The sequence below is a fragment of the Thamnophis elegans genome, chromosome 7, assembly GCF_009769535.1.
Source record: "Thamnophis elegans isolate rThaEle1 chromosome 7, rThaEle1.pri, whole genome shotgun sequence".
Classification (NCBI taxonomy): domain Eukaryota; kingdom Metazoa; phylum Chordata; class Lepidosauria; order Squamata; family Colubridae; genus Thamnophis; species Thamnophis elegans.
In genome coordinates, this window is record NC_045547.1 from 14,611,380 (window position 1) to 14,634,728 (window position 23,349).

General features: G+C 41.4%; 1 protein-coding gene across 6 annotated transcripts; it reads left to right on the forward strand.

Moving 5' to 3' along the window:
• The first annotated feature begins 1,080 nt into the window (after positions 1-1,080).
• BID (BH3 interacting domain death agonist) lies at positions 1,081-22,993 on the forward strand. Of its 6 annotated transcripts, none has more exons than XM_032221455.1 (7): positions 1,081-1,323; positions 13,627-13,735; positions 15,783-15,853; positions 16,161-16,374; positions 18,050-18,183; positions 19,476-19,688; positions 20,901-22,993. In XM_032221455.1, the coding sequence occupies exons 3-7, from the start codon at positions 15,845-15,847 to the stop codon at positions 20,904-20,906; spliced, it is 576 nt and encodes a 191-aa protein (XP_032077346.1). In that variant the 5' UTR covers positions 1,081-1,323; positions 13,627-13,735; positions 15,783-15,844; the 3' UTR covers positions 20,907-22,993. The 6 variants fall into 6 exon arrangements, with proteins under 6 accessions (XP_032077346.1, XP_032077345.1, XP_032077347.1 ...); XM_032221457.1 differs by having other exon boundaries at positions 1,086-1,200; XM_032221454.1 differs by lacking the exon at positions 13,627-13,735.
• The last annotated feature ends 356 nt before the right edge of the window (positions 22,994-23,349 follow it).

Below are 23,349 nucleotides of genomic sequence, written 5' to 3' on the forward strand. Positions count from 1 at the left end.
TTAAAAGAAAAGACTGGACAGTCACCTCTCTCAAATTGTATAGGACCGTGATGGAGAACCTATGGCACACATGCCATAAGTGGCACGTGGAGCCATATCTGCCCGGAAGTGAGCCGTCAAACCTAGTGTGTATGTGCGCGCCAGCCAGTTGATTTTTGGCCTTCAGGAGTGCCAAGGGGATGCCATTTTCACCTTCCTCTGGCCCCCAGGAGGAAATACCAAGCTCAGCTTGGAGTCGAGCAGTGTGGCGCATATGTGTGGGGAGATGTGGGGGGCTGTGCACGCATGCGCATGTGGGGTGTGTGCTTTGCATTAGGGGTGCTGGCACATGCATGCCCTATCGTGTGCTCACATTTTTGGCACCCGAAGGTTAGCCATCACAGGTATAGGATCTCCTGCTTGAGCAGGGAGTTGGACTAGGACCTCCAAGGTTCTTTCCAGCTCCATTCTGACTTAAGCTTTGTAATTTATAAATCATTGCTTAATATTCATTGCCCTACTACACATTGGATTTAGATTGGATTTATTACATTTATATGCCGTCCTTTTCCCGGAAGGGGACTCTTTATTATACATGTTGAGGGTTTGTGCTGAGATCGGGGAAGAAGAAGGCATCCCTGCCTTTCCTTTATCTGTTGCTGCTGAAAGGTGTGTGGACATTGAGGGAACTGCTTCTTTGTGCTGTAGTAACCCGCTGCATGCCAATTCTTCTTTCCGGGAGTGGTATCCAGACCTTTGTTTGGTACCCCTCTCTGCACCTCCACCTTTTCCCTCGGGTCCTAATCCCCTTCCTCTCTTTCTCCCCATGTTTCATTTTGTGCAACACCTGGATTTTGTTTTTGCAAGGCATCCCTGGGGTCAGCAGGATAAACGAATTCCGAAAGTAAGATCTTTGTAACACACACGTGTGTGTGTGTGTGTGTGTGTGTGTGTGTGTGTGTGTGTATTTTTAGATCATTGCATCATCACCCCCTAAGAGCCGCTCAACCCCCGACCCCGATCCTCAGCCCCACCCACCGGAGAGCCTGCCCAAGGGGAGGAGCAAGGTCTTGTCGCTTTTAAAGGCGCCTTTGCTCAGCCTAGCGGGACTCAGAGGAAGTGAAGTCAAGGCCCGCGGCGTCAAATCCAGAGCTTGGGGCGGAGAAGAGGAGGAGGCTGGAGCGGCACCGCTGCACACTGAGCGACCTCCCTGCGTGTGCGGTAATAGCTTCGGAAGCCGCCTTCGCTCTCTCGCGCTCTCTCTCTCTCTCTCTCTCTCCCTCTTTGCGCGCGCTTCTGACGCCCCCCTCCCGCTCCCAGCCAGCGAAGGCGGCTGCCTGTTGGGTAGGTACCGAGCGCGCGAGGGAAGCCGCCGAGTGCGCGTGTGCAAACAGCCCGAGGCGCCCTTCTCCTGGCGCGCGCCGGAGGGGGTGAGCGGGCGGAGGGCTTTTTTTTTTTTTTTGAGTGGGGGGGGGGGATTTTGAGGCGAGTCAACCGATGGCCCCCATTTCCCCCCGGGCAGCGATGGGGCTTTGGAGGGAAAGGATCTCGCGGGCTACAGGGGAAACAAAAGGCGGCGCCTCGCCTCTCCCCGCCTAGGAGGAGCGGGGATGCTCCGGCCGTACCTGGGCAAAGCTTGACAAGGGTTCCCGCCCTTTTAGCAGCTGGGGGGGAGGAGGGGAGGGGGGCTCCCAGGATCTCAGAGGTCAAGAAGTGGCCGAATGGCCTCCCTTCTTGCGACGTTCGTGCCGTTTTTTCTCCCTGCCCGGCCCCTCGGAGCCCGTGGGAGGTGGGGGGGGAGCGTCTGGTTGGGCTCCTGACGGGGTGAAACCTGCCTGGCAACTGGGTGCCTCCTTTGGTCCACCGCCTCATTGACCGCCTGGTTTCCGTCAAGACTCCCGTACCAGCGGTGCAGGGGGGGTGGGGATCGGGAGAGTGTGATGTCACCAATAAAGGAGAATATTTTGTAGTTCAGGGTTGAAGTTGGGGGTGGGTGGGTCCTTGGTGCTCTCCGATCTGCTTGGTTTCTTTTTTGTTCTTTTAAATGTTTTTATTATACGTTTTTCTTTATAATACATCACATTTTCAATTTTACAAGGACAGTCCATTTCTTTCCATTTCTTTCTTCTTCCCTCACCCTCCTTCTTTCTCCTCCTCCCCTTCCCTCTCCTCCCTTTTGTCTCCTTCCCTCCACTCTCCTCTCTCTTCTCTATTCCCCTCTCCTTCTCTTTCTTCTATTCCTGCTCTCCACTTCCTTCTCTCCTTTCCCCTCTCTGCTTCCCTGCCCTTCTGTCTCTTTCCTTCTCCTCTTCCCTCGACCTTTTTCCCTTCTCTTCTCTCCTTTATAATACATCACATTTTCAATTGTACAAGACAGTCCATCTCTTTCCCTCTCGTTCTCCTTCCCTCCATTCCCTTCTTCCCTCTACTTCGCTCCTTCTCCCCTACCTAATTCCCTCTTCTTCTCCACTTCCATCTCCTTCCCTTTCTTCTCCCCTCCACTTCCCTCTCTCCTTTCTCCTCTCTGCTTCCTTCTCCTTCTGTCTCCTTCCTTCTCCTCTTCCCTCTGCCTTTCTTCCCTCCTCCTCCACTTCACCCCACTTCCCCCTCCCTTCACCTCTCTACTTCTCTTTCGTTCTATCTTTTTCTTTTTGTTGTATATAAATCTGCATTTCCCTATAAAGTACATTGTATTTTCCAGGTATCGTTTTCAAATATAACTATACATTTTCTTGAAATTACAGTAGAAGAAAATAAGCTTAATATCTACATGAACTGTGTGTTGGAAGCAGTAATAATCATAAGTATAGTAACATTGATTATTATTCATATTAATTTTTCATTAGTTGATTAATCATTCTCTGAACCTTTTAATTAATTGAATTTTGCTTCTACTATCTAACTATTGATAAGCTTCCTTGTTTTCTTGCAGACGTTTCATGAACTAGGTAACATTCTAGGGTGTGATGTGCTTCGTAAACCATGGTTTTGGATGAGGTGTGTTTCCAGCTACTGATTACTTGTCTTGCAAAGGATGGCTAGCTGGGACTTAAACATGATGGGTTTAACTGGCACCTTGCACGAGGCTGTGAGTTTTTTTGAAACTTAATTTCTCTGGCCTTGTAAGTGTGTCATCTAAGAAGAATTGCCCTGCCATCTTTTCAGTTTTAGGACAAGCATTGTGGGACTCATGAAGTCCACTGGCTTTCTGCTGATCTTGGGGCACCCAGGCTGACAGAAAGGTGTAGTATATTTCATAAAGCCTGACTGAATGATGGATAGCCCAGAAAAGTTTTTTTTTAAATCTACTAGGTTGTGCAATGCTTCAGGATTGATTTGCAGAAGAGACGAGTGTACAAAAGCACAAAAGTCACATTTTCCAAAACTCATTAAAGTAGCTGTGTCTGTACTTGCTTTGAGGAAGGATCCTCACTGTGCAGCCTTAATAAGTAGGAACATATCTCTCATTTTTTGTAATCAAAGTGTAGAAGGAAATGGGTTTACGCATGTAATCATAATTTGTACAAGACTAGATGAGCTAAACATTGTTCAGACCATAATTGTGTTTCCAAAATAAGGTTCTGTACATTCCCATACAGATGTGATTGTAAACCTACCTTAGATATAAATTAATGTAAAAAACAAGTACTCGGTCTATTTTCTAATTCAATCTTGCTTGACTCCAAATCTTGCTTTGTCTAACTGTTCTTGATATCTGCTTTTCCCATTGAGGATCAAGCTAGATTTGAGGGGAGGAATAGAGAATTCCAGTGCTTTGCTCAGCCTCATGGGCCTTTTTTCCTGATCCTTTCTTTGCTTATAGCTGTAGCAAAGATATTCTATATAGCCTTTATTGTCATTGTACAAATTAAATACAATGAAATTGGTTAAATATTCTGTTAAATAGGTATCAGTGAGGCAATGTCTTATTTTGTTTCAGTGGAGAGTTTTAAAATACATGTGGGTGATAGGTCTGTATGACTTAAAATCCTGTCCCTGTAAAATTTAGATGAATAATTATAAAAATATGTTTTACCTGTTTATTTGCATCTCAAAACAATATGCTTCTTGGTTGCTGGGAGTTGGCATACATAATATTAATGCATTTTATTAGTTTTTTTGGAATTAATTTGGATGCTAAGTATGGTCATATCAAACAAATTGTAGGTGGCTGATATGGGCATTTTGTTTGGTAGTATTTTATAGTAGTAGTATAGTCTTTATTGTCATTATACAAAATAAATACAACGAAATTGGTTATTTTAATTTATAACGGCCGTTCAGTATTTTGAATGGTGATTTGTCACCTATTTTGCTTTTGGAATTACTGTTTTTTGAAAAGTAGCAACTGGCAACATTTTGTGTCTGTGTGTATGTACACATGCATCTTCAAGACAACCCTGACTCTTGGCAACTGCCTGAACAATTTTTTTTGGGGGGGGAGGGCGGGCGGTTGGCAAGGATTTTCAGAAGTGGTTTGCCATTGCCTCCTTCCCAGGGCTGAGAGGAAGTGACTGGCCTGAGGTCACTCACCTGACTTCATGCCTAGGCAGGACTAGAACTCAGTCTCCTAGTTTCTAGCCTGATGCCTTTTAACCACTACAGATAGTCCTTGAGTTATGATTTTGACTTACGACTTTTAAAGACCATTTGAAGCTGTGAAGCTCAGAAAGTCTCTCTAAAGCATTCTGGCCACTATAAAGTGTTGCACTAACTCCCCTTGTTCTGCGCAGTCATACACTATATTGCCAAAAGTATTCGCTCACCCATCCAAATAATCAGACTCAGTTGTGAGCGAATACTTTTGGCAATATAGTGTATGACTGGGATTTGGGTTGCCCCCACAATCATGTGATTTTCATTTGCAATCTTTTTCTCCTGTCTTCCCCAGGAAGTCAATGGAGAAGCCAGCAGGGAATGTTGCAAGCTTCTCCTGCCTTCTGAAGAATCCCCCCTCCCTTCCATAAACTGGGGGAGGGAGATGCTTTTGTCAGGCTGCAGAAATGAAACTCAATGTCAGCCTCTGTTCGGGATCACCATTTCATCTCCCACAAAAGTTCCCTTCCACACACAGAGGGGAGCTGATTGCCCTCCTTCAGCAGGCATCTGTCTCATTTTACTTAATGACCCAAGCAATCATTTAACAATTGCAACTGGGAGATTTGGCATTGCTGTCTTTCAACAAAACAGTCAAAATTTGTATACAAATTTCTCGGCATCTAACTAGCTAAAGTAAAAATATTGGTAATTATATCTTTTGCAAAAGAAAAGATTTTAATGGTTGAACTTATCTCAGTGTTTAATTGTAGTTGTAGAAGTGCTTACTGCTTAAAATAATTGAAAATTGTTTTTCCCCTTTGAATAAAAACAGTATACACTATTTTTTGATGCAGTGATTAAGATGCTGTCCTAGAAGCTGGATGACTGAGTTCCAGTACTTCATTACAAGGGGTCACCAACCTTTCAGACCTCAGGGACCACTAAATTCATAATTTTAAATCCCGCGGACCACTAATATGAATTTTTCAAAAAGATAAATAGTGCAATATAAAAAATGCAAATATTTTTCTATGGACCACCGGTCAGTCTCTCTTTTTCAGTACAACCCACCTCACAGAGACAGGAGTATTAGTTGTTGTCTTGAATTACATGTGAAAAAGTTGGGGTAAAAACCAGTATAGGCATTCTTCATGAAACAATGGCAACTGGGACCAGAATTTGTCATTAAGGAACACAATAATAAAATACAGTGTCCTGTAACTATTTCTGAATAAACCTTTAATAAAATTTATAATTATTTTAAAAATAACTTGTCCCTTAATTCTGTTTGGTTTTATTATTGTATTATTTTATTGACTTATTAACCCTTTGCTATTTTGGCTTTTTCTATTTTAATAGATAGTCATCAAAACTCCAAAGAAGCAATGATTTAAGACAACAATTGTGGTTTAGCTGCAGTTTTTATCTACCACAGTGATTTCCTGTGGCTGTGGCAGATTTAATTCAGTAAAATTTGCTGAGCCAAAATTCCCCAGTCTTGCTTAAGATTTAAGGAACTAAAATAATAAATTTTGCGTAGAGTTTTAAAAAGAACTCTTTGTAAGATAGCTGTACTAAGACCATCTAGCTCTCTTAGCCACATTCAGTTTTATTTCCAGGAATAGTTTTCCTGGTACTTAGAAATTGAATCTTAGCATAATTCTGACAGTTTGTTTACTTAATAAACCTGGTCTTTGCTACCTGAGTCATGCCATGGAGTTTCTGATTATGATGACGATTATGGTGACAGTATGGTGACTGTTGTTTCACTTATGTGGCCTAGCTTAATATCTGTCCTATATGATTCGCAATATTTAGAATTGCTTAGAAAATAATGTCTGCAAAAAAAATGGCAAAATTGGATGACAGCAGATTATGGTGGTAATTTAAGTTTTGGAGTATAAAATAAATATTAAAGTTTCATTAATACATTTTGCTTGACTTACTGCTTTATTTTTAAAAACCATTTAAGCCAACCAACAGTTAATAATTGCAGCAACAGTAATGATAGCACTATAAAAAAAAAACCCCAGCAAGTTCTCATAATTAAAAGCAGGAAAAGGACCAAGAAAGGCAACAAGCAATCTATATATTTCCAAGTCTCATGCCTACTGAGGCTCGACTTCCGGAGGCCAAACCCCCACCGTAGGGAGGAGGAACCGACCAGGTGGTTCCGCCCCAGGCGACTTATGGACCCTCAGAGGTTCCAGACGGAGCTTGGGGTTATTCCTGATACCCTCGCCCACAGTTCGGCGGAGACTCTGGCTGCCGCCTGGTACTCGGCGGCGTCGGAGTCTCTCGACCGGATTGCGCCACTACGGCCCCTCCGGGTCAGTGGATCCCGGAGAGTTCCCTGGTTCACCGAGGAACTCCGGGAGAAGAAACGCCGGAGGAGATGCCTAGAGCACCAGTGGAGGTCGGATAAGTCCGAGGCAAACCGAGCACTCTTAACCACCTGCACCAAGGACTATGTTCGAGCATTAAGAACTGCAAAAAGATCATATATTTCTTCCTTGGTTGCGTCCGCCGAGTCACGCCCAGCCGCCCTGTTCAGGATAACCCGCTCCCTCCTTAATAGGAGGGATGCGGGAGACCCCTTGCAGGGTAGGGCTGAGGATTATGCTCAATTCTTGGCGGACAAAGTAGCTCGGTTTCGATCGGACTTGGACTCCACCGCAGTAGATCCAGCTGAGACACAGGAGGATCATCTGCCACATCAACTCTGGGTTGAGTTCCAGGAAGTTGCCTCTGGGGATGTGGACAAGGCCATCCGAGCTGTAAGTGCCTCCACTTGTATTCTGGACCCGTGTCCCTCCTGGCTGGTGGCTAACAGCAGGGAGGTGACACATGGCTGGATCCAGGCGGTTGTCACCGCCTCCCTTCGGGAGGGGCACTTCCCCGCCGTACTCAAAACGGCGGTGGTGAGACCCCTCCTAAAGAAACCATCGTTAGATCCAGCCATCTTAAACAACTTTCGTCCTGTCTCCAACCTTCCCTTTATCGGGAAGGTTGTTGAGAAGGTGGTGGCCTTTCAGCTTCGACGGGCCTTGGAGGAAGCTAGCTATCTTGACCCCTTCCAGTCCGGCTTCAGACCTGGTTACAGCACAGAAACCGCTTTGGTCGCATTGACCGATGATCTCTGGAGGGCCAGAGATGGAGGCTATGCGTCCATCCTGGTTCTCCTTGACCTCTCAGCGGCTTTCGATACCATCGACCATGGTATCCTTCTGCGACGACTGCGGGAGGTGGGAGTGGGAGGCACTGTTCTGCGGTGGTTCTCCTCCTACCTCTCGGACAGGTCGCAGTCGGTGTTAGTCGGGGGGCAGAGATCGTCCCTGAGGCCCCTAACATGTGGGGTCCCCCAGGGTTCGGTCTTATCCCCCCTACTATTTAACATATACATGAAACCGCTGGGCGAGATCATTCGGAGGCACGGGATAAAATACCATCAATATGCGGACGATACGCAATTGTATCTGTCCGCCCCGTGCCAACTCAATGAAGCGGTGGACGTGATGAACCAGGGTCTGGAGGCCGTTAAGGACTGGATGAGTGCTAACAAACTGGTGCTCAACCCGGATAAAACCGAGTGGCTGTTGTGTTTCCCCCCCAATAATTTGGCTAATACACCAACGCTTAGGCTGGGGGGTCAAATTTTATACCCCTCAGATAGGGTCCGCAACTTAGGAGTCCTCCTGGATCCACAGCTGACTTTTGACCACCAGCTGTCAGCTGTGACCAGGGGGGCATTTGCCCAGGTTCGCCTGGTCCGCCAGTTGCGGCCCTACCTAGATCGGGGGGCCCTCACAACAGTCACTCGAGCCCTTGTGATCTCCAGACTGGAATACTGCAATGGGCTCTACATGGGGCTGCCCCTGAAGTGCATCCGGCGACTACAGCTAGTCCAAAATGCAGCCGCGCGAGTGATAGTGGGCGCACCTCGGTTCGCCCACGTTACACCTGTCCTCCGCGAGCTGCACTGGCTACCTGTTGGTCTCCGGGTGCGCTTCAGGATACTAATGACCACCTTTAAAGCACTCCATGGTAGTGGATCTGGGTACTTGAGAGACCGCCTTCTGCCGATTACCTCCCTAAACCGACCAATTAGATCGCACAGACTAGGCCTCCTCCGAATTCCATCAGCCGGTCAATGCCGACTGGCGACCACACGGAGGAGAGCCTTCTCTGTTGCTGCCCCGACCCTATGGAACGAGCTCCCCATGGAGATCCGCACCCTCACCACGATCCAGACCTTCCGCGCAGCCCTCAAGATCTGGCTCTCCCAGCAGGCCTGGGAATAGGTTTCCAATCACCCGCCCGAGTGTTTGATTGCTGAATGAAAGTTGTGTTTTATCATTTTTCTTTTGTTCACTAATTGTTTGTTTTGACCTTGCACTTCCCCTCCCCTGTGGTTGTAAGCCGCCCTGAGTCCCCTCAGGGAAAAGGGCGGCATATAAATCCCAATAAACCTCTAAACCTCTAAACCTATGACTTTTAATTGAGTGATAGTGTGTTATGGGACAGCAAATTTTGAACTAAGGTACCTCCAATAGGCTAAATTACAGAATGCGTCAAAAATTTGAGACCCATGGCTCCTATGGGATTGAAATCTGGCAAATTTGTGGTTGCTCAGTACTGTCATCTGGAGGTTCAGTAGGTCAGACTTGGACCAGCCCCCTGGAAGCCGGATAAACTGGCTTTTCCTTTGGCCCCTGGAGATCAGGTAGACTGGTCTGTCCCTAGCCTTCCACAGCCCAGCTAAGCTATTCCCACCATTTGCTGCTAAAGAGCAGTTATGGTCAAGCTGGCAGGAAATCAGAAGTCATTTCCGCAGCATGTAAATATTCATGAACTAAGTTTCTTCATGTATCATACATTATTTTTACAACCTTGTGAAGTTACTTCTACAAAGAAGTTTTTTTTAAAGTGACTGAGGCTATGAAAACAGTTGATGTCTGGGACTTGATAATTAAGGGAGATTCAAATTGAGAGTTCTCAGTTCATGCTGTACCTTCTGCTTGAGAGCCACCTTGTTCTAGCTGTTACAGTGTTACTGGTTTTCTTTTCTATGAAATAGTGATTTCTTATAAGCTCCTGGGGCTTCTTTCTTGGGGATTGATTACAAATTGAAATGGCCCTATTGCATTTTTATTCTAGTCTTATTCCAAGGATTTTAAGAAGATAGTAGATAGTGATACTTTTTTCTCTGTCTGGTTTATCTTTGGAAGAGGTTGGCAACTCACCCCAATAAATCTCATGACAAGGGTATGAACTCCAGTCTCTCACTTCTAGTTTCGTTCCTCTAACCACTTTATTATATTGTTTGTTAAACTGTAATTGAAAAAGAAACGTATGGTTTTTTTTTTAGTAATGTGTCACTTGGGTTGTGACTTGTGTACAATTCCTAGAAAAAGAATGAATGAATCACAATCTTACTGTAATACAATAATAACGCCATACAGATACTGTAGCAGAGTAAATAAATGCTCTGATTTGTACTGAAGTTTACTTAGGCTTGTGTGGGGAACAGAGTCAACTTCTCAAAGACCTGACTCATTTTATGTAGGTTTGGTTGGTCCTAAATATCCATATTCTTGACTGAGTTTACTATGATATTTTTTCATTGTTTCTCAAATAATGTTTCTGTTCCAGATGTGAAAGTACTGTATTTTTCGGAGTATAAGACGCTCTAGACTATAAGGCGCACATAGCTTTTTTTTGGGGGGGGGGGAGGAAAAGAAGAAAAAAATGCCTCTGCCTCCCAACATCCATCCAGTATTTATCTGGCCCATCCCATTCACCGTGGCCCATTCGCCGCCACCATGGCCCATTTGGCGCAGCCCGTTCACTGCTACCTGTTCGGCATGGCCCGTTCACCACTGCCACCGCAGCCCATTTGCCACTGCTGCCGTGGCCCATTCTAGAACAGCCGCACACACCACCACCCCCGCTGCAATATTCGCTGTATAAGGCACACTGAAATTTTCACCAACTTTTAGGGTGGGGGAAGTGCGTCTTATGCTCCAAAAATATGGTACTTAAAACCGCCAGTCTGTTTCCCTCAATCTCACTTAGAGAATTAATGAAGAGATAGGAATAGCTCCTAGACTGTATATACTGCTTCATAATCTTTTACAACCCTTTCAAGCAGTTTCTATGCATCTTCATCCAAATGACTAGACTCCAACCATCACCCTAATTTTCATTTATATGAGAGCCAGTGTGATGTAGTTAAGGTACTGGTTTAGGAGTAGGGGGGAAGCAGATTCTAGTTCTCCTTTGACATACAAATCAGTTGGATGACCCTGGACCTACTCTTAGTCCTAATCAGCATCTGGCTCTGGGATTTGTCAGTTGAGTAAAAATGACCCTTTGCATCATGCTTCAATAGCTGTAGAACTAGTGGTAAGTGCAGTAGAAGAACACATGGATCCTGCAACCAAGCAGGACAAATGCAAAAGTAATAAAAATAAAATATAAAATAAAATATAAAATGAAATAATGAAATGAAATCAACACAAAACAACCCTAATTCTCACATGTTGGCTTCAATGTACACATTACTCCTTTAGCTTAAAATTGTGCCTTTATGCTGATTAATCCTCCTTCAAAAAGAAAATGTGAATTTGGAAAATTCTGGCACTGTTTTCCTAATAAGTGTGACTGTACTAATACACAGCAAATGTATTTCAACGTTGTGCTAATTTGTGATTGCTTTACTTTAAAAAAAAGTTATAATTTAGAGAGGTAGCTGAGAACTTTCCATAAAGTCTAACTTAGAAATATAGTTCTTTGGAGAGAAGAAATAACTGTTGAATCATTGTAATGCAAACCATGGCTTAGCTTAATATATGTACCCATTCACTATGGTTTGTAAATTATGGTTTCTTTGAAGGAGGCTGCACATTATGCTAAACCATGTTGTGGATTTGTCTGGCATAATAACTAGCTTTGGTGATTACAGTTTTGCTTTTTATAACTATTCTATGCATCATCCATTTCCTGTATCTGTATTGGTTTAGTTTGCTTTGTTCTGTGATAAACTGAACATGAGATACATAGTTGAAAATGGGGTCCAAATGAAGCTGTGAAATATAACTTTGTTTAGAAAACTACACACTAAATGCTGAAGAGTTCAAAATTTAAGTTCCACATTTTCCATAAGAAAAGATTAGTTACATAAAGAAAATTGCAGTCTCCAGAGAGATGTTCATTCTTACTCACTCAAGAAAATCTCAATCCGCAGAATATTGACTAATGCTTCTCCTTCAAGTTACTTACGTTAAACAATTATTTGTGCTTTTGTTTCTTCACTTTAAAATTGCATATTTTCAGCTTTATTTGAATTTCAGACAGTTTAGACTATTGACTGCATATGGTGGTTTCCTCCAGTAATTTCACTTATAGATTTTGCAAGTCTGTAAATGAAATACTGTGGGCGTATCCCACTTTTTCAGTTAGCTTCTTTCCATTTTTTAACGTAAATTTGTGCCTATCTCATGCATGCATGGAAATATGCTTGGCAAACACAGGCATATCGTATAATCCTGCGCTGGATTTATACTAGTTATTTCTGTTATATTTATTGAGGTTTTTCTGGCATTTGTTTGGCATTCTACAGATATTGCACAATGCTTATACTCAAAATTAGTATTTGTGGAATTTGAACTTCTGAAATGCTGACTGTTTATGTTCTGATATTTGCCATATATGCAAAGCAATCCGCTGAACGAAGTATTTGTAAACCCATGTCAGAGGAAGTGTTTGTAAGCCATATCTTGAGGATTGGAATACTCATCTCCCTTGGTTCTCAGTATCCTCAGAGTTAGGTGCATTTACCGACTGTTCAATTACCTTACATTCCTTTCTGATTTAATTACCTACGATTTCTTACCCTTGGGGATGAGCCTGTTAGAGTTACTGAACAATTTGGTTCTGTCAGTAAGAAGTAACTTTATGGAATAATATGAAGCTATGGAGGGATGTTAGTCTGAGGGCCATTTTTTTTCAATTTTTGTTCTTTCAAAGAAGAGTCATTATTGTCACTTTAAATGTACATTAATCAGCATTAAAATAAAATTTCATTGCATTCAGCTCTCAAAAGTTAACCATTATGCATATATCCACATACATACACATATATGATACAAACATCACAGTCTAGTTCAGATGTTTACATATACAAAGAATCCTACAAGTTGACAAGACAGATGGCATAAGGAACAAAGCTATTCCAGAATCTAGTAGTCTTGCTATAGATACTTTAAAACCTTCTCCCAGAGGCAGGCAACAGAAACAAACTATGAAATGGGTGTGTGGGGTCCATAACAATGTTTTGAGCTCTAAGCACATAGCACTTAGAAGCAGTATCCTGAATAACAGGAAATGAGCTTCCTATAATCTTCTTGGCTTTCCTTACCACTCTCTGTATGGACTTTCTATCTGAGGCACTGCTACCACCAAACCAAACAGCGATGCAGTTTCTAGAGCCAAGGTGGCGCAGTGGTTAAATGCAGCACTGCAGGCTACTGCTAGATCAGCAGGTCAGCGGTTCAAATCTCACCGGCTCAGGGTTGACTCAGCCTTCCATCCTTCCGAGGTGGGTAAAATGAGGACCCAGATTGTTGGGGGCAATATGCTGACTCTCTGTAAACCGCTTAGAGAGGCCTGAAAGGCCTATGAAGCGGTATATAAGTCTACTGCTATTGCTATTGCTATTCTTAAAATGCTCTCAATCGTGCCTCCATAAAAAGTGGCTACAACAGAAGGAGAAATATCTGCTCTCCTCATCCAATGCAGGAAATGCAAATTAGTTTTGATTCCTGGGCAAGATCCTGCAGTTTTCTTAGTAATGTTTTCAAAACTGATTTGCTGTATTTTTCTTCTTCCTAAGGCTGAGTGAGAATACCTGGCCCAAAGTCACCCAGCTGGCTTCATGTCTAAGGCGGGACCAGAACTCGTGATCTCCTGGTGTCTGGCCTAGAAATTTCTTTCTTATTTATTTTACTTCTTTAGGGTTTTAAAATGTTTTTATAATTAATATTGATAAAAGGTAGGAGGTAAAGGAGTCCCTGAGGATTTTACTTTGCTTGTTCTTGCTGACTATAGGGGAAGTGCTCATCTCTGTTTCAAGGCCATTGATCCAGCACTGTCCAAATTTCCACAGTCAGGTGGCCAGCATGATGTCACGGAGTAGTGTTGCCTTCTCACCAAAGTGGTACTTATTTATCTATTTGAATTTGAATGCTTTCGAATTGCTGGAGCTGGGGTGAGGACAGGAGCTCATGCTGTCATGTGGCGCTTGGGTTTTGAACCTGGGCTGCTGGCTATCCAACTGACAAGCCCAGCATCTTAACTGATGAGAACCCATGGGCGTTTATTAATTCTGATTATTATTAATATGTTAATACTGATAAGTAGTTTTATATATTTTATTCACTTTTAGCCTTTTTTTGAAAAGTTTTTTTTTATTTTAATTGAACAAAAATAAAAAAGAATCATCTTTCATTACAGAATTTAACAGAATAACAGAATTGGATAGGACCTTGGAAGTCTTATCATCCACCTCTCTGTTCAGGCAGGAACCCCCATACCTATATTTTGTTTCAGACAAAATGTTGCCCATTCTCTTCTTAAAGACCTTCCAGTGTTGGAGGTTTGAGAGCAGATCTGTCAGGCAAATGTTGAGTTATCCTTTCTTTGCATACTTTGAACTGTTTCAGGGGTTTTGGTACTGGGGAAATTCTTATTATATTTACTCAGCTGCTGTTTTAAAGGATTTTTTTAAATGTGGCCCTTGAAACTTTAGTGAAAATGTTTGATCAGTACTGCTTTTAGGTGACACACAGTGAAAAGTGAATTAGGGGGAGGAGGAAGGGAATGATCTTCACCATTATATTGATAGACATTAAAAAGCCTTTAATTTGCTCAACTTTTAACTGCCTTCTGATTTGGAGTCAGAGAAACCCACCTCCACTCATAAAATAAAGTGTTTCCTTAAAGACAATAGAACAGCTGAAATCTAATCAACGTTTAAAAGGCTTGGGAATTTAGCACCTCTGCCTGGCTGGGAAGACCTTTCCTAATGAAGGAGATCACAGACAAATATTTTCTAAGTTCCTCTGACCATAAAAGTATCACATCTGGGTTTCCTATTTCCTTGTGGCCATAAAATTTATATCACGTTCTTGTGACCTCCTGTCTTACACAGAGGGCTCAAAATGATATAAAATCTTACTGGAGTGCCAGTCTGTGGTCAGCTGTCCCAGAAACAAAATCTTTATTGTAGTGGTGGGATTCAAATTGTTTTACTAGGGGTTCTGTGGATGTGGCTTGGTGGGCATGGCAGGGGAAGGATACTGCAAAATCCCCATTCCCTCCCAATCAGCTGGGACTTGGAAGGCAGAGAATAGATGGGGGCGGGGCCAGTCAGAGGTGGTATTTACCAATTCTCCAAACTACTCAAAATTTCCGCTACCGGTTCTCCAGAACTGGTCAGAACCTGCTGAACAAAAAAGTGAACCATCTTCCCAAGCAGCTGCCTTTTGAATTGTTTTCTTGGTCTTGCTCAGAGAAAGGAACCCAGGGACGTTTTCACAGCAAAGTTCTAGCAGCCCATTCTGGATGAGAAGAGAGGAAAGTCCTTGCAATCACTCTTACGGCCCATAATCTTGAGAGCAAGGAAAGGCAACTTCTTGGAGAGGTCTTTCTCCCTCTGGATCAAATAAATTTAAGAGGTACATTGAAAGCCAGACAAGCTTTTCCAGAGTAGCATTCTGCAGGTAGGGTGGCACAGTTTAAAATCATATTCTTGAAGATATTTATAGATCATTTTTAAATGGAACATTTGGAAGAGAGCCTAGAAGGCAAGGTGGGTAGATATGGGAAGAGACCTTCACTTAATCTTCACTTCTTCCTCTCCTTTGAGGGATTGAAAGAAAAGTTGGGTTCTTTTAAGTCACTTTCTACTTGGGCCATTGGGATATTCTCAGGGTACAGTCAAAACAGTCAAGAGGGCAGCCACAATAGTATAATTGGATATCCACTCATTTTTAATCTACATCCTATGTATGCTTTATGTGAATCCTTACCTTCCAAGTAAATACTATAGCATGCTTTCATATAAAGCCAATTATAGGACCTGAAGGTAGATTTGGAGAAGTTTGATTTACCACCATTACCTAGCAGGTTTTATTACCTTTTAAAATTTGTGAGTATCAGTATTTTCATAACAACACTTTTTGTTTGTAATTTATCTTTTCCAGATAGATGATATACGGCTTCTGCAAATCAAAGATAATCCTGTTGCCTTGTTTCAGCAGCCACAATGAATCAGGTTGGATTCAAAATTACTATCACATGAGTTTGTCTTTTGAATTTTTTGAGTTTGTCTTTTGAATTTTGCTTTCTTCTCAATGTCCAAGGTGTTAGTCATACTACCAGGGGAACATCCCTTCCCAGTAGGAGCCAGCAAATTAGCAAAGACTGAGTACATTCAGTAGCTATGAAACGAAGAATTAAATACTAGCTGAAGAGATAGTGGGGGGGAGGGAGCAGCTATTAATGTTCAAATTCAACATTATCACAGATAGATTCCTAGTTATTAATAATAACTAATGAATGTTTTGTGTCTCTCCCAACAGGGTGGCTATAATGATAGTATAGAAGTTGCCGGTATTGTTCTCTACTATTTCCTGGAAAACTCCTCCAATGTTAGTTTTGCTTCCAGCCTTTGTAGCTTGAAAACACAGTTGTTAGCACCAAAGTGTTATAGTGTATATGATGATGGGGAGCTTCAGACAGATGGCAATAATTTTGGACGAGTAGAAGACAGAGCACTGGGTGAACAAGCACCGGGTGAGCAAAGTTCTTTGTCTCCTACTGTTTGAATAATGAAGGATCTGTTATTAACACTTGGTTAGCAACTTTGTTACACTCAACATGTGTCCTCTTTCAAATGACGAAATTCTGCCAAAATGATCAAAACTTCATGAAATTTCAAACTACACCCAAATGTTGAACTCTTAAAGTGGGTAGCGGGTAGCATATTTTTAACCATATTTCTATAGAGCAGCCAGTGTTTTGAAGGTAAGTGGACCAACTTCTGCCTGTAGATTCTGCCTAGGTTGCCATTTGTTAAGAGCAGAAATAAGCAAGTTTCTAGGAGAAGTAGCCCTGTGCACATCCATCCATGGTCACAGAAGTTTTTTTGCATTGATGTTAATTTATTGACTGTTGAGCTGGAACACTGGTTCAATGGTACAGTGGCCTTCTACACCTTAAAATGGGTAGTCCTCAGCATGCAACCATTCATTTAGTGACCATTTGAAGTTATAATGGCGCTGAAAAAAATGATTTACAATCAGTCTTCATGCTTACAAACATCAGCATCTCCACAGTTATGTGGTTAAAAACTCGAGTCCTTGGCAACCAGCATGTATTTACAATGGTTGCAACATCCAAGGGTCATGCAATCACCATTTGGGACCTTCCCAGCTGGCTTCTGAGAAGCAAAGTCAATGGGGGGAAGCCTGATTCACCGAATGACCACATGATTTACTTTAAAACAACTGTAGTGATTTGCGTATCAATTGTGCCCAAAAAGGTAATAAAATTGGGCACAACTCAACAAGAGAAATTCTGGTCCCCAATTATGATCGTAAGTCGAGGATTACCTGTGTATTTCTGCAGATGTCTTGAATTCCCACCTAATTTGTTCTTTCCAAAATATGTGACTTCCAAATGTGATGAACTTAATTCCCTCCTGTGGGTGGGAATTAAGAGTTCACCACAACTAGAGGACACAATTTTTTTCCAAGGGATGGCACTATAATTGCTTTGTCTCCCTCCAAAATGAATTTAAAAGCTATCTAATTAATCTAAAAGGGATGCGCTGGCTCAGTGGCTAAGACGCTGAACATGTTGATCAGAAAGGTCAGCAGTTTGGTGGTTTGAATCCTTAGCACTGTGTAACAGAGTGAGCTCCTATTATTTGTCCAGCTTCTGCCAACCTCGCAGTTCAAAAGCACGTAAAAAATGCAAGTAGAAAAATAGGGATCACTTTGGTGGGAAGGTGACAGCATTCCATAAGCCTTTGGCATTTAGTCATGCCGGCCACATGACCATGGAGACATCTTGTATAGTGTTGGCCCTTCAGCTTTGAAATGGAGATGAGCACCACCCCCTAGAGTCGTGAATGACTAGCAAATAAGTGCAAGGGGAAGCTTTACCTTTAATTAATCTAAGCATTCTCATTAGGTTGTCCATCACTGCAATTTAATTCACTTGCTAATGTTGCATGGTCTTTAGCCAATGCAAAGCATCAGTGCACTTCCAGCCCAATGCCTGGTTTAAAGCTGGGATGGGCTGTAAAACATCTGTGTGTATTCTGACATAGAAATCATATGCAGTATACAGTCTTGTCCTATATCCAGTGTTATAACGTTAGCATGATCTATAGGTTGCACAATGTCCTTTAATGCTTGAAAGCCAATTTGTTCTTTGTCTTTTTCATCCATGGATTTTAATTCAGTGGTCGATGAGGCAATTTTCCGGAAAATAGGAGTGCAGTTGGCTGTAATCGGTGATAAACTGGCTGCTGAGATTGAGCACCCATTTGTGGACAACCTGGCAGAACACTTCAGGATGGAAAATGTGTCCAGTCAGGTGAGAAAGAGAAGAAACTTAAGAGGTTAATAAGGTAGCACTGGAGGACTTTAATGAGCAAATAAATCCCGTGTCTGTGAGGGTTGTTTTCTTTTTGTCAGTCATGACTACTTTTTCCAGTTACCACATATGTACCTAGTAAATGGCATTAGGTGATTGGAACTCGCTCAGTGTTGTGATCAACTTAATTGAAAAATGGATTTGGAGGGCAGTTGTGTTGCTGAATACAGCTAAAATAGAAGTTGAATTTGGATGATCTTTAAAATACAGTATCTCCTTAGCTGATAAAAGACACAAAAGGCCACTGAAGGCAAGAGGATACATCCCTCCATTCATGATGGAATGGTATAATTACTGTATTTTTCAGAGTATAAGATGCTCTGAAGTATAAGACGCACCTAGCTTTTGGGGAGGAAAACGGGGGGGGGGGGGAGCTGCCTCTGCCTCCCAGCAATTTGCCTACTTGCCCCAAACAGCAAACAGTACAGATGATATACACTGTTTGTGGTGTTACATTTCAGACTATACTTCTACAGATACTGTTAAAATTGTTGTGGCTTTCTGGAAGTATACATTATTGTCTGCTATTTAAAAGAAAATACAATACCACTGGGCCTCTTCAAATCATTTATTTTAAAAAGCGTCTTCATTTTGTCAAGTTGTCTAAAACAATAATAAAGCAGTCTTTAAAAAATAAGTCTACAATTTGAACATTCTATAGACATTTATAGCTATTGACTTACCTCCTTGCAGCAAACTGTAAACAGCCTGTTTCAGTTTAGCTTGATCAGAAGAAAAATCTGCCTCTGCCTCCCAGCAATTTGCACCTTGCAGCAAACGGCCTATTTCACTTTCAATTTCAGTTTAAGCATGGGCCTCCCAATGATCAGCTGTTTCAGGCTGCAGGGATTGCCATAGCCTATTGCCGCCTCCGCAAGCCCCATTTTCTCTGTTTGCTGCAAGGAGGTAAATTGCTTGGAGGCAGAGGCTAAAGGGTGGCTGCCACACCCAAATTTTCACCCTCTTTTAGGGAGAAAAAAAGGTGCATTTTAATACTCCGAAAAATACTGTAACTGCAATTAGTAACTGAACGTTGTTACACTTTGTACATAATTGAAGCCATAAGGCTTCTCCAATAGTTAACAGTGACCATTAATTTACATTTCCTTTGTAATGTTTTTTAGTTGTGGTTTTTATCACAGTCAGGAGAAAAATCTTAGCATCTGACTGGATTAGAGTTCAAGGGGCTGGAAGAGCAGCATTTTAGGGAGTTGTTTGTTCTTCTTCTGTAGGTGATCACCAAGCACCTGTCTGACGCAGTGAAAAAGGTCGTGGCAAGAATGCCTCCGGAAATAGAAAAGGAAAAAGCCATGTTAGTGGCCGCAATGGTTTTGGCCAAGAAAGTAGCCAATGTAGTCCCTGCGTCGCTGCAGCAGGTGTTCAACACAACAGTGAATTATATCAACCAGAACCTCCACAATTATGTGAACCATTTGGCACCTGAGGTGATTATTGCTAAAATCACAGCATTGCATTCGTGTTATATTTTATCTCCAAATTAGAGGAAAGTGCTGATTGAGGAATTCTGAGAGTATAAGGCCACATGTCTTAAAAGCTGCCAAGTTTGAGAAATGCTGATTTAAATACATTTATAAGAGTGATTCTTATGCCTCTTTCAAGGAAGTTTAAAGTCTTATAACCTAATGCTGAAAAGCTGGTGTGGGAAATTTCCCCATTAGCCCTAAGGATTAGCTCCTGCTCGGCCCTCCTACCCAGAAAGCCAAAAAACAGGAAAACTGTTCCTTAGCTCCAACGTGTTGAGAAAGCCTGGAAACAGTGGCAGGCTGGGAGTTTTGGCTCGATCCACTTCTACATGTAGTTCTCGACTTATGATCACAAGTTTGGGAGCCCCAAACTTCCATTGTTAAGCAAGACAGCAATTAAGTGAATTTTGTGACCTCTTTGCATAGTTGTTAATTGAATCGCTGCAGTTAAATTAGTAATACAGTTAAGTGAACCTGGCTTCCCCATTCACTTTGCTGGTCAAAAGGTCACAAAAAGTGATCCATGACCCCAGGTCACTGCAACCATCATAAATGTGTGCCACTTACCATTTTGATCATGTGGATGTTGCAATGGCCATAAATCACTTTTTTCAGTGCTGTTATAACTTTGATCACTAAACAAATGATTGTAAGTCAAGGACTACCTGTATTAGGCGAACTCCATGAGAGCTCTTTGAGGCCAAGAAGCGGTTCCAATCCCTGTTAAAAGCAGATCCAATTGTGTATTGTATTTTTAAAAGGCTAATTCTGTAGCTGGAAGTGATATCCTTAAATGATACAAAACATGTCCTGAATTTGTTGAGAATTAACATTTTATGCAAAACCTATTCAATACACTCTCAATTAGATCAGGGAGTGACAGACAAAGGTCACAGATTAGACATGGTTTATTCAGGTAATTCAACTCAATGAATTATACACTATGCAAACTAGGCTTGCACTGTGTCCTGGGCTAAAATGAGGTTGTCTATGTCTATTGTGTGATATCTAAGCACAATACAATATATTGGATCTTACAGGGGACAGCATGCGCAATCTTGTCTTGATACATTCTTGGTTAGCTACAGTTTAGAAAATATCTGAAGAACCATTTTCTTAATGTAATTTAACAGTTGCAGTGGATGCATCTAATTATCTTTCTCTCTTTCCTAGAACTGAACAAAAGGGATGCACATCTGAATGCAAGAACCAATTTGTTTTTTTAAAAAGTTTTTAAAGATTAAGAAAAATCGTGTCATTTTGGTATTTTAATTTTTTGAATTTTTTATCAACAGTCATGTATTTTCTACATAGTTGATTTGAGATATGAATTGGCAGGCCTCCTTTTATACTTGAAATCTTGGGCCATTTTTTATGTCTCTTATAGAAGCAAAGTGGTTTTTTTTTATTCTCAGGATTATGGTGTTGATGGCATCTCTCCTTGAAAACAGGAATAGAAGCTAATGACCACCTTAAAATACCATTAGACAGTCTGTTCTTCCACTTGTTATATAAGTGAATAGTTGATGGAATATGCTTGATTTATAGTTGTGAATTTTTTTAAAGAAATGCATGCTATTCTGATCCATTTATCTGCCATTTAAAAATTGCCATAATATAAAGTCTTAAAAACTTAAAATGTGTATTGTTTTTCATATTTAATAGCATTATGCACAAGCCAAAAAACATTTGTGTTCTCAACTGAGGCTGATTATCTTTACTACAGATTTTGTAGACATATTAGGAAAGGAAATTGCCTATTTACAAATGACACCAATACAGTAAAGGTCAATTATAATATTTATAATTCCTTCTGCTTTGTACATTGCTGGAATACAGATTTTAATTGGGGGGGGGGATAAGTGATAGCCATTGTACAATTTTTAAAGATTTGATGAAGGTCTCTGTAATAAAGTTAGGAATGAAGCTGGAAGTCAAATTGTTTACACATCATTACATTTTATTGACTTGAAAAGTTTTTGACACTCATTTAGACTGATAGATGTTTGAAAAGTAATCTGAAAAACTCTAGCTTGTACTGGCATGAACAATGGCATCTCACTGTTTATTGGTTGAGACATTGGGTCATTTGAATGAACATAATTCTAAATATTTAAATAGATGTGGCTCTCTTTTTTGTGTGCTTTGATTTTTCAACTGTGCAGGCTTTCTGATCCAAGCATGGATTATGTCTGAGGAAAAACCAATTTATGGAAGGCTACTACATTATACAGTTGTTCTTTTTTTTACAGCTAATAAAATTTTAAAATAGTATGTTTTGCTCCAGCTAATAAAAACCCACACACTTTTTCTTCAAAATTTAACTTTAATAAAATACAAATAAGGGCGTAGTTTTACTTGAGATTATTGGTCAAGCAAAAATACACATAATCTTTTATAAAGAGTAGGAACACTTGTTTTTAACACTGGAGGCAGTATTTTTCAATTCATACAGTAAAAGCCTGTAACAGTAAGATGGTGATTATGTCTGCCCTCCTCACCGTGTTTCTTAAAATAGCTCCAGGGAAGTAATTATGGTCATACAGCTTAAGGAAATACTACTCTGCCTTAACACGTCCAATGCTAGGAAGAAGCTTGTGCATCCTCATGAAACTTAGCCCAAAGTAAAAATAGTACTGTAGCTCAAGAAGAAATAATCAAATGGCTTAATTTTTTAACTAGCATGGGTTATTTTAGGGCTCTATGAATTCTCGGGAAGGTTTTCAAGTCATCAATACAGGCAAATCTCTTTTCCTGGATCAATGTACAAATAAGGTCAGACAGGCAGCTTTCCAGCCAGATTAAAAGTCACAATGTGGAAATGCTTCACGTATGCACTAGCAGGTTCTGAAGCCTCTATTTGTTAAAATAATTGCTCAGCTCCAGCTTATTGTGCAAAACACTAAGCAAGCGTGACACTTATTTTGCTTTCAAGAACTCTTGCAGGACATCCACCGCAAGTAGTTCAGGAACCAAAAGTATATCCACATGAAGGAAACGAGTATTTCAGTAGGCAGCAAAACTTTTTGCTGCTTCCATTTGCCAATGGAAGCAGCAGGAAAGAGAAAGTGTAGTTTGCAGCATTTAGTCCAACATTGTAGAACTTCTATTGCAGAAGTACAAACTATTTTGAAGTGACAGTTACATAACACCTATTGAAATCCTACTGGTATACCTTAACTTTGTCTTCATTTCACTAGCACTGGAAAGGATATGGTAATGTTTTTACAGAATTAATGACTGCAGTTCCAAAAAAAAAAAAAAAACAAATACAAGTTTTCACATCTTAACCCGTGATTGCATGATGGCGAACCCGTGATGGCGAACTTAAGGTACACGTGCCACAGGTGACACTCAGAGCGCACCAGCCAGCTACTCTCTTCCGGGTTCCTGTGCGCGCATACTCTAATTTCAGTACTCTGTGCCGAAAAGATTAGCCATCACTGGTCTAGTCCATTATGAAGCACCAAGAGTCAAGAGAATTTGCCGCTTAAATTCAGAAATTAGGTAATCTATAATCAAATTGTATTATATCAGTATTTGAAAGGGTTCATAATTCCCCCTAATTCTAATCCTTAGCACGCTAGCATTTTACTGGCTATGAAAAGTGCATCATCCCACT

Bases quoted from the DNA above. Each gene is read 5' to 3' on its own strand.
- BID (XM_032221455.1), top strand. The intron at 16,375-18,049 runs GTGAGCAAAGTT...ATTTTAATTCAG, and splicing joins ACTGGGTGAACAAGCACCGG to TGGTCGATGAGGCAATTTTC. The intron at 18,184-19,475 runs GTGAGAAAGAGA...CTTCTTCTGTAG, and splicing joins TGGAAAATGTGTCCAGTCAG to GTGATCACCAAGCACCTGTC.